Source organism: Atta colombica, unplaced genomic scaffold (genome assembly GCF_001594045.1).
Source record: "Atta colombica isolate Treedump-2 unplaced genomic scaffold, Acol1.0 scaffold26, whole genome shotgun sequence".
In the NCBI taxonomy this organism is placed as follows: domain Eukaryota; kingdom Metazoa; phylum Arthropoda; class Insecta; order Hymenoptera; family Formicidae; genus Atta; species Atta colombica.
The window spans coordinates 712,141-724,392 of NW_017259359.1; the positions used below are offsets into that span (position 1 = coordinate 712,141).

The window sequence follows — 12,252 nt, forward strand, 5'->3', positions numbered from 1 at the left end:
AGTATGATGAATTACGCGATTATAACTGTATACTATTTTATAACTATATGTTATGTACAGTCTTTCTCTTCTTCTTTCGCTAACGTGCTATTTATTTATACGCAATTTATTAGCACACTTGTGGTACTTACAGGTAATGATGCGCCAGATGTTTATAAGATACTTGGAGGTACCAGAATGCATCAGGTGGACAAAGATTATTCATATATGAACAACGAAAATATAAATGAAAATCAAGAAAATCTCTACATCGGTAACAGTGGTAACCTGTGGAATGCTTCTTCAACGCGTATATATGACAAGGATATCTACGTATATACATCATCGAATAACGCGACAACGAATAACATGAAAAGTCAATCCGCGTAAGTTGGACATACAATAAAAACGCTTATTAGTTTGTAATATTAGATATGAGAAAAAGTTTATGGCGTTTTTCCCGTTACATCTAATATGACAATTTGTAATTCTGTTGTGTAAAATATACCTATAATAATATACCTATAAATATACCTATAATAATAATAATAATGTCAGTAATGATCCGGATAAACAATTTAATAATTATGAGTCGGATAAACAATTTAATGTCAAAATGATTAAATGATTTCAATCTCCATTTTAGATCACATCTTCAATATCATTTTCAATCTAAAAACTGTACTTCCGAAAAGATGACATCTCCGATTTTGTTATCGATTGGTATACTACAGTATTTTGGAGTGCTGATTACAAATATGACAATTACCGATAATGTCATTTTCAACGTATTGTTTTCATATTTTAACATACGTTGCCAAGACATACATTACCATACGTTGTCAAGGATTCTGAGTGAACCTCAGATTTTAATTGGTAATCGTCTTTCGTTTAAAAATTATTAAGAAAAAAAGTTTAAAAAATAACATCCCATTTCTGCTATATGCTACATGAGAAAAAGATTTGCGATAACTCGAAAGTTCGAGAATCTATGAGCTAGTACGACATTCTATTAATATAAAAAATAATAATGACGCTTCCAGTAACACTTTTCACAATTCTACAATTCTACAATTCATAAAAATGAAAAAAAGTTCCGCATTTTTTTTATATAAATAAATCAAATATAAAAATATGGCGTGCTTATTTCGCGAATCTAGCATAATTTTCCTTTAATACAAGAAAATGATAAATATTAATACTTTCAACGACAATTTATAGAATACTAAAGATTTATTAATATATACATTTTGAAAACAAAATTCCAATAACTTTCAATTTTTATACATTTTATATATATAAAACAGTAGGACACTTGAAGAAAGTCGTGTTAATTGCTTATAATAGTTTTAGCGACAGTTCGTCGTTTAGTTTCGTTCGTTCTAGTTGAGTTCTATGTTCTACAATAACGATAAATAATCATCAAAGCACTTTTTCTCTAAAGTGCTGAAACCGGAGATTAAAAAGAATGTTATTCAGGATCATATCCTGGCTAACATATGTCAAGATCAAGGCCATTACAGATTATTCCTTTTATTTTCATTTTTGCACTACAAATTCACTTTTACGCAAAAATGGAAATAAGAGATACAACCTTCAATGGTTTTTCATCCTAAATACCATTTAAGAGGTTTTAGCCGTCGGTCAGACAGACTTGGGTAATACTAATGTTGGTAACTGTAACTTTCAAACATTATAATTCAAAAAGTTGATGAAAAAAAATTTTTTTATAACGTTTTGAAAAGCTCTCGATACCAACTATTAGATTCTGGAAACAAAAGTAGGATGTTCCATTTTAAAAAATCGATGTGATCCTGACCTGACCTTGGCGACGCCATCCAAGGTCAAATTGATAAAGTCAATAAATAGATGTTTTCGAAAACAACTTACAATTTTTGTCTGAACAATTTTACTCAATAACGCTATGTTTCCGAGATAAAAATTTGTAACTTTATTTGTAACTTTATTTTAAACACCCGGTATATCATGTATATATAGGATGAGTAAAAAATCTCAGACCGTGAAATATTTCGAAAATTAAATAATATTTCCAAAAGAAATGTTTTTTAGAAAAGTTATAGGATTTAAAATGATCTCTTAACTGATCTGGGCAATCTGACCTTGTGTGGCATCGCCAAAGTCAAGTTAAATCACATTGATTTTTTTAAATGGCACATTTTTACATCATTGGAGGTTGTTCCTCTTATTTTTATTTTTACGAAAAAATTTTCATTGATTTCAAAAATTAAAATAAGAGAAACAATCTCCAATAGCCTTAATTTTGACAAATGATATTCAGGACATTTTCCTGAACAACATTCGAGATGTTTTAACTATCGATCGGACACCTTGAGTAATGCTAATGCCGGCAATAACTTTCAAGCATCATAAGTCAAAAAGTACTTGACGAAAAAATATTTTTTATAGCGTTTTGAAAAGCTCTCGATACCAGCTATTAGATTTTGGAATCATAAATAAGATGTGCCATTAAAAAAAAATCAATGTAACCTTGATCTGACCTTGACGCCACTCAAGATCAGACTGTCCAGTGACTAGATCATTTAAAACCCTACAACTTTTGTACTATAATAAACATTTCTTTCGGAAATGCTTTTCACCAATTTGGGACTTTTTACTCATCCTGTATATGTAAGTTAGTACGCTACGCCTATCTAAGCTTGCTATTGTCAGAAGTGCTTGAAATTTAAAACTATTGCATAATTGCAATATAATTTAATTATGACTCTCGAGCTCACGCCACGTAATAATGCTTGTCACACGAACAATAGCTCGACGCTTTGATAGCCAAGGTAGGGAATGATGTTATCACCAACACGACCTCGTACTTGTCCACGGGGGCTTCAAACCGTGTTACAAAATCGGAAAGAGATAAAGAACACGCAGACACTATAATACAGAGTTCCGATATAAACAAGACAAAGCGGTGGCGAAAAGATTTAACAAAAATGACTAGGCTATGGCTTACGCAGATACAGAAAATGACTCTCCCGAAAATCCTACAGTGAATCATCGCGAAGCGGCGCGTTTAGACACAACTATTGTTTAGAAACAGCAACTCCGCGTCTCACATACAAAATCCGACAACGATAATTACGCGCGCCTCCCGAACATAGTGATCTTATATATAGTTTCGTGATGTTCGTCTCATCCCGGCAATCCTCCTCGGGGACAACATCAGCCTCGGTCTCCCCTACTTATCCTATATCATTCTTATCGTATTTCTATCTCTTTTTGCAGCTTCACATTCCTCTCTGGTATGAATCCTTTTCGCAATTAATTATATGCAAAAATCTTAAATCTATCGCAAAGTCGAATTCATACTTAAAGTCGCGTTATATGATATCACAGTGATAAGGAATCATGGAAGAAAGGAAGGAAAGAAAAAAAGCAATGAATAATTTCAAGCACGTAATTATACAATTTTAATATGCGTTTATTTTTACTTTCTTTTATTTACAAAAAAATAGATCTATTAATTTAAAATAATTGATTCATTATTTCTAAAATATCTCTTCTTCAATAATATATAATATAATAACGTCATCATCAATATCTTCATCAACATCATCATTATCATAGGAATCTCTCCTTCATTTCTGCATCTACGGCTAATTTTCTTAATATCATCCTTATATCTTTTAGTAAAATAGGTATAGGGATTCTAACTATGTGCGTATACGATGTGCGTGCGTGCGTGCGTGCGTGCGTGCGTGCGTGTGTGCGTGTGTGCGAGCCAGGGAGGGGAGAAGTGCCTCACAGAGAGAAGAGAGAAGCATTATCGGGAATGTAGAGGGAAAGGGCGTTTCGTTCCTTCTCTCTTTAATCTATTGTCCTCTTTCTCCTATCTATTGTAGGATGCAATTCTCTCTCTTCCACTCATTGCAGTCCTATACTTATTATTTGCGTTCTCTCTTAACATCGTTTTTTTCTTTTTTTGTACACAATTTTATTAAATAAATATTTGTTTTTTACGATCTTTTAATAATATGACTCGATAATAATTTTAATTTAATAACTGTATTAAATAATTTTAATTTAGTAATTTAGTAACGATAATATATTTAATAATACAAATGAACTAAGCATGCTTTCTTATCAAGTAATTCAGTATGGAGATATGAAGAAAGAATGATTGAGAGAGTAAGGAAATTGAATAATTTTAAACAAAGAATAATATAATTTTAATATTTATTTATTTAATATTCTCATTTTTTATATAATGCATGGCATACGATCTGAAACACATGCTATCAATTCGATATTAGAATTTCTATCATAAATCTTGCACAAAATATTTACCGCTATTTAAATATTAAATCAAATTAAATATTAAATCAAATTTATTCATAATGCAATTTTGCATTTAAATAAGTCATGAAATATTTGAATTTATTGCTTATATTTCGTACAATGACATAAATCAGAATACATGTGTTCAACGCATCATTCAAATTTCATTCGTTCAGTTTTCAGCAAGACCATGGAGAATGTGCTACTCGGTTAGGATAGGTTAGGATAGGGAGATACGGTGTAGAGGTAATGATCGCGAAATCAAACTTTCACAGTAGAAATTCTTTCCGAGAACCTGATCGCAATAGAAATGCGGAAATTCGAAATAAAGCTCGACAAACCGATATACGTAAATATGTGTATCTTGGAGATATCCAAGACGTATTTATATGAACTTCACCACGAGTATATGACACCGCGTCTTGCGTGTCATGCTACATCATTGAAGACAAAAATGGAATTTGGAAGCATCTCGTTTGATGATACTACATCGTTATTATTAGAGAATGTAAAATAACTAATTTCTTCAATCAGTACTAATAAATTCTCCAAGTATCAATATTTTGGCAGTTGCAACAGCTTCGAATACACATTGTCAAAATGTATACCATGTGGACTTTCCAACAAACTTATCAACACATTTGTTTTGCTGCAATTCGATGGCCCGCAGATGATTATCGGCAGCATGTTTCATACTTGCGTATTTGTTTTTCAGTCTGTACTTTATTGTCAACATTAGTCACTTTGATCGTCTTACGAATTTCATATCTTCTCCCTTCGCGACACTGATAATATTGAAAAACGAGAGCGGATGTACTTATAGTAGCATGCAAAGCAAAACCACTCAGTATTTAAAATGCTTCTTATCGTATGCTTCTTATCGTATTGGACAATTGTGATATATATAATTTAACCGCCAAAGAGTTGGAATATATACCGAAAATGATTTTGTTACGAGAAGAATTATATAGATCAACCTGTGGAACTGATTACCCGAATATATAAAGGCTAATTCAGAGGTTCAGCAATATCGGTGCTTGAAACATTATAATTTGTCCTACCATCGATCGCATATTGATGGTCCAGCGCTGTTTATAAAAAATTGTAGCAAATGTCAATAACAACAACAATAAAAGGCTGCGATTTTTTAAATCATACGATAAACGCACTTCCAATCAAATTGCATATATCAGATATCAATTTTGTGGTCCAGGTATGCATTTAGAAAAGCGATTGGCTAGAAGCGATCGAGACATTAATTTGTTGGACGCGGTATGTCGCGACATAGCTTATTTGCGGAGTAAAGATCTCATGAAATGACAAAATACGTAGCTGACAAAATACTCGCTAAGGAGGCACAAAAACGGATTACTCGAAAGATTCGACTTTTGGAGAGAGAGAGAGAGCTCTCCTGCCCCAGTTGTTTGGGTGACTATGAAAGCCAAAACGAAAATTAGTATGGGCTTGAAAACGAAGAAGAAGAAAAAGATGAAAAAAACAAATATTTTCGGTGGCAAAATGCGGAAGTTTCTTACTTATTCTACCGCTGTTGGGAGTCGTCAGCTCATTTGTCAAGGGCGCGACAGGAATCGCAAAAGCTATAAACAATAATAAAGTCGCGCAACGTCAGTTGGAAGAACTGAAATGTCATAACTGCGTCATGAAAGATCATGGAGTTTATCTCACTCCGTACAAGCGTGGACGAGAAGTCACAATAAAAAAAATAAAAAAGATTAAAAAAAGAAATGTTAAATTATTTTCAAAAATGCCGAAGGGTAGATTTAAACAATGGTGATTACGAGCTCGGTCAGACTTTGAAACCCACCATACGATAGCTAATGTAAATTCACTGAATAATAAGTTTTACTTTGACGAAGATGACAAAGAAATTGTCATTCCCGAAGGATCGTATGAAATATATGACATAAACAAGCATCTAAGACGTGCAATTCTACAATTTTATTAATGATGTTGCGAGAGAGAAAACGCTTTGCAAAGAGGATGAACAATTACCCATTGACTATTTATGCCAATAATAACAATACAATGAAGAATGAAATCAAATGCGCTTATCGAGTAAATTTCACCAAACCTCACAATATTGGATCTCTGTTGGGATTTTCGAATCGTGTGTTGGAACCACGAAAGTGGCACGAATCGAACGTATTGAATATCGTATTAAATATCATCAACATAAACATCATTCGCATTGAATGCAACGTGACCGTGGATGTATACAGCAACGACATGTTAGTGCACGCGATACACGAGTTTTCGTTGAGCGTGTCACCAGGATATAAGATTTGGTCTACAGATAACAAAAATATCATGACAGCACGTAAAATGTTACTTCGATATCTGTAAATTAACTAATGTGAAACTTTATCTAAACTTTATCTAAACTCTGAATTTTATTCGTACAATAATCTGAATTTAGACTTTGAACGCAAAGTCACTATTTTGTAAAATATGTATTTACGTTTCCGTAAGTCTTACTATCAAGTCCCTCGTGAAAAAAATGAACTATTATTCCAATTAAACTCCTTTTTAAAAGGTTTTACTCTAGTAATCATTCACTGTTCGCAACAAAACGAATCCGTCAAGAGTGGCACAGTGGACGTACGAATTTGAATTCAAAGAGAATGTACCCGCGAATACAACCGCCTATTGCCTTATCATATACGACCGCGTGATTGAACATAGCCTAATGTCAAATGCAATACGCAAGATTACGTAAATTATCACTAAAAAAATATCCTCCCTCCTTTTTTTAATATATGAGATAAAATCCAAATTCTTTTGTGATTAAACACAGTCTCAAAAAGTTCACTATGACTGTACCAACGTTTGTGGATCTGCAAGAATTTATCGTTGGAAAGAAATTTATTGTGTAGGAAGTGGCGGTGCTGAGAAAAGGAGCCATTCTCTCTCATTATATTTTTACGCATGGTATGGAATTTCTTGACAAAATCAGAAAAGTATTGCGCTTATTGGCTGAATGCTTATCACCATGGATTGCAATGGGAAGACGGGATGATCCCGTACAGCATGATGAAATGCTTGATTACAAGCTGTAATTGATGCGGAAGAGAATGACGATAATAAGGTTCTTGTATACATTAAAGAACGCGAATGGCTAGCTAGTATACTCGATAACGGCAACTTGATCATTGAGACCTTGGATTATTCTTTATACATAATAATTTATATCTAATATCTAGATGTAGATATTAGATATTCTAGATGTTACTAATATGATGTGGAAAACATGTTAAGAATTGTGCGTTACAAAATGTATCTAAAATATACAACTGGTGGTCGCAACGCCAAAAAGAAATATAACAAGTTTAAAATAAAATATAAGATTTTTTTTTAATACGTTTTAAATTTCTTTCCCTTTTCCTTTCTTTGTAGTTAAGAATTAGTTAATAATAGCTGTTGAATAATACAACTTAATCATTGAGATTTTGAATACTAATTACAAAAGTGTAAATTCTTTACGTAATCCGGATATTATTAATACTGTGCAATGAAGAAAACATGTTAAGAAATGTGTGTTACAGAAAGTGTTTAAAATACAACTGATATTTTCCCGCAGTGTCTGAAAGAAATGTATCAAGTATAATAATAAAAAATAAAGTATAAAATTTTTTTTAATGCATTTTAATTTCTTTTCCCTATCCCTATAATTGAGAATCTATCAACAATGATAGTTGTTCAGTAGTATGTATATAGTTTAATAAATGTTCGATAATTACTCAATAATAATTTTAATAATGATTTGATAAGTAGGAACGTTTGACAACCATTTGTATTATTAAACATATTATTACAATAGTTGCTAAATTAAAATTATTGCCGCGTCATATTATAAAAAATCGTAAAAAAAAACAAATATTTAATAAAATTGTGTGCGAAAGAAGAAAAGAGAGTGCAACGGGAGAAAGAGAGAACTGCAATAGATAGGAGAGAGAGGACAATTAGTTTAAAGAGAACGCAACGAGTGAAAGAGAGAAGGAACAAACTCCCTTCCCTCTCTAACATGGACCTCGATGACACGTGCCTCTGTGAGACACTTTTCTCTTTTCTGACTCTCTCACACGCACGCACGCACGCACACACACATACACACACACACACACACACACACACATATCTCGTATATACACTAACATATAGTAGAATCCCTATACCTACCCTATTCTACATCTTTTTGACGATGATACTAACATGTCAATCAAATTGTTCGCATAAATATATCAGCAATACTACGTCTGAAAAAGAATAAAGAAATACGAAATTAATAATGCGAAGTAATAATACATGATACTTTCCGATAATAAACTAAGACATATGCAACTAAAAATTTCGAAAATCTTGTAAATATCAGCTTAACAAGAAAGACGAAAAAATATTGATACTGAGATTTTCTCGTCTCGCTCAAATGCATCATTATTCAATTAGTAATTTATCTTATTAATTAATATATTAATAATTTATTAATTATTAATACTTACACTCTTCTCATGAACTGATTCATTAATATCTAAATCGATGTTCAATGATCTTGGACTATTTCAATCGGTGTAGCCGCTTTACGCAGATTTTGCGCATTATTTTCCAACACCCCAGTTTTTTTCAATAACAAAAATATTTACTTCTGTATGTAAGTTGTATAACAATTAAATTATCACTGTTTGCCATTATATTGGTAGATTGACACTCACACAGACTGACTGACAGTTCGAACTTCAGGCTGACAGACAGCAGGAACTGTGATTTTATAGTAAAGATGTATGTTATAACATGAAATCATTTAAGAGAAAAAGTACAACGGTCAAAGTTTACACCTCGAGCCGAATATCACGCGTTTAAAAGATTTCATTAAAAAAATCTTCGACACATTCAGAGTTTCGACGATGACATCATCAGTGTCGAGTATATTCGACAACTATTTCTGTTTTTCGCATCCCTTGATATATATTCATCCTCTTCAATGATGGCTTCATAATTAAATACCTCACCATGCCGTACAGGATCATACCGTCGTCTCATCACAATCCATGGTAAAAACACTCAATCAGGAAGCGCAAGATTAGTCGGATCTCATCAGAAAATGCAATGACATACAATAGAATGTAAAAAAATGTAGTATGTGAGAATGATTTCCCTTTTTAGCACCGCCACTTCCTTGAAAAATCTTTTATCAACTTTATGAATCCTTGCAGATCCACAAACATTGGTATGACTACGATAAGCAATTTTTCAAAACTGTACCTCACTCTGATTTTTCTCTCTCTTTTAAAGTTCTGAATGACTTGTTGATGTAACTTACATAATCTTGTGCACGTTAAAACGTGCACAAGATTATGTAAGTTACATCAACAAGTCATTCAGAACTTTAAAGAACGGACAGTAAACCATCGTATATGATGAGGCAATCGTATATGATAGGCCGCCTTAACTAAGTACTTCTTGAATTAAACTAAGGATTGAAAGGTGTGTAATTTCACAATGTTGACTTGAGGGGAAGCTGGAAAAATTTAGAAGAAAAGTTAAAAATAATTCTATTAGGTGTACAACTTTGCTTCCGCCGTTTTTTTTTTCCGAAATTCGAGGCTTTAGTTTTTTGTAAAAAACTAGTTATACATTTATGATTCAAAGTATTGTCCATCGCTGGTCACTACTTTCTCCCATCTTTCGGTAGCGTACGAATCCCGCGTCGAAAAAACTGGTCATCTTTTGAGGCTATCCATGAATCGATCCAATTTTTTACTTCTTCATAAGACCGGAAATGCTGGTCAGCCAGGCCGTGTGCCATTGATCGAAACAAGATAGTCAGAGGGAGCAACGTCTGAAGAATACGGCGGGTGGGGTAGGACTTCCCATTTCAACGTTTCCAAGTATGTCTTGACCACTTTCGCAACATGGGGTCGAGCATTGTCATGCTGCAAAATCACATTATCGTGTCTCTCATTGTATTGCGGCCATTTGTCTTTCAATGCTCAGGTCAAACACATCAATTGCGTTCGATACCGATCGCCTGTGATTGTTTAACAGTTCATAATACACCGAGCTGGTCTCACCAAATACAGAGCATAACCTTGGACGTCAAAATCATCGTTCTTGAAGCGTTGAAACCACTTACGACACGTTCTTTCACTAATAGCGGCCTCACTATAAGTATTTGAAAACATTCGATGAGCCTTAGCCGCAGATTTCTTCATATTGAAGCAAAAAATTAAAACCTCCCGCAAATGACGAGAATTTGGCTCGTAAACTGACATTTTCAATCGAGAATAACTTTATGATGCAGACACAAATCGACTAATGTTTCTATGGGGTTATGTTGATAGATGCCCAAGTTTATTGTATGACGTCTATGATCTATTTATTTCGACCACCACTTACCGCTAAAGTCATCTATAGGAAAACGGCGGAAGCAAAGTTGTGCACCTAATAGGAGACATAGAAAATGAGGAAATAGTAATAGGTGAAGATTTTAATGTAAAAACAGGCAAACTAGATAGTGTAGAATGGGAAGAAGAAATAGAAAAGAGAAGTAAAGACAAAATGATAGGAAACGGAGGCAAAGAGTTAGTAGATTGGGCACAGAGAAAAAGCTGATACATTTTAAATGAATCGACGAAAGGAGATCGAGACGGGGAATATACTTATGTAAGTTATAGGGGTAATATGGTTATTGATTATGTAATTGCAAATGAAGGTATAAAAAAACATGTAAGAGAATTTGCGATAGGATGGACTCGGATCACATGCCGCTGTTGCTTAGCATGAAAGGAGAAGAGGAGAGGCAGAAAACAAAGGAAGAGAAAAAAAAATAAAAAGGATAAAGGAGATAATTGTATGAAATAAACAAAAGATCATAAAAGAATATCAAGAAAAAACAAAAATCTTAATTGGCGAAGTAGACTAAAAAGGAGAAATAGAGGAAAAAAGGCAAAATCAAGAAATCGTACATGGAGCGATAATCAAGAGGGAGGAAAAACCAAAAGATTCGAACTATGACATAAAGATTGGTAGGTAAGGTAGAAATTGTACTAGGAAAAAGAGGGAAATACAAAGAATACATAGGAAATGAAGACTAGGAAAAATAGACAGGAGAAAATACATGAAAGAAAGAAGGAAATTTAAGGAATTGAAGGAGAAGAAACAAAAAGAAAAGAGAAAAAAAGAGGAAACGGAATTGAGAGATTTGAAGAGGGAGGCAGATGTATGGAAATTTATAAACAAAAAAAGAAGCAAGAGGATATAGAGAGATAATAACATTAAGACAGAGAAATGGAGGCAACATTTTATGAACCTTTTAAACGGTATTGAAGTAGATATACAAGAAAAAGAGGAAATGGAGACAAGAGATGGAGAAGAAAGGCAGGAGGAGTTAAAAGAGGAAAAAATTAGGAGGACATTAAAGATGAAGAACAAAAAGGCTGTGGGTATAGATGGAATCCTGATGGAAGCGTGGAAATATGCAGAAGATACATTATGAAAAGACATGATAGAACTATTGGGACAAATTTGGAGACAAGGAAAGATACTTGAAGATTGGAGGCAAAGTATTATTGTATCATTATATAAGAGAGGAGACACAGAATCGGTAGGATTATAGAGGAATATCGTTATTGTATACAGCGTACAAATGATACGATGAAATTTTAAGAATTAAATTGGAAGAGGTAAGGAAAGAAACATAATCTCAAAGACGCAAACAGGATTTAGAAAACAGATCGATGAATAATATATTCGTACTGAATCATCTGATTCCAAAGAGCAAGCAGACAGAAGATAGAAAAAGGAAAGTAGAGAGTGTGCTCTCTTTGAGGATTTGAAGATAGCTTTCGACAGAGTGGATAGAGGTGTATTATGGGAATTACTAAGGAGATATGGAATCAAGAAGTAGCTGATAAAGAGATTGGAGTATATATATATATATATATGAGA

General features: G+C 33.2%; 1 protein-coding gene across 1 annotated transcript in view; it reads left to right on the top strand.

The window, feature by feature from the left end:
• Positions 1–300: 300 nt before the first annotated feature.
• Positions 301–12,252, top strand: part of LOC108689125 (neutral phospholipase A2 3) — a 35,660-nt gene continuing 23,708 nt past the window's right edge. Inside the window, exon 1 of the mRNA XM_018195763.1 lies at positions 301–365. Coding sequence (XP_018051252.1) covers positions 349–365 — 17 coding nt within the window. The 5' untranslated portion in view covers positions 301–348. The remainder of the gene's footprint in view (positions 366–12,252) is intronic.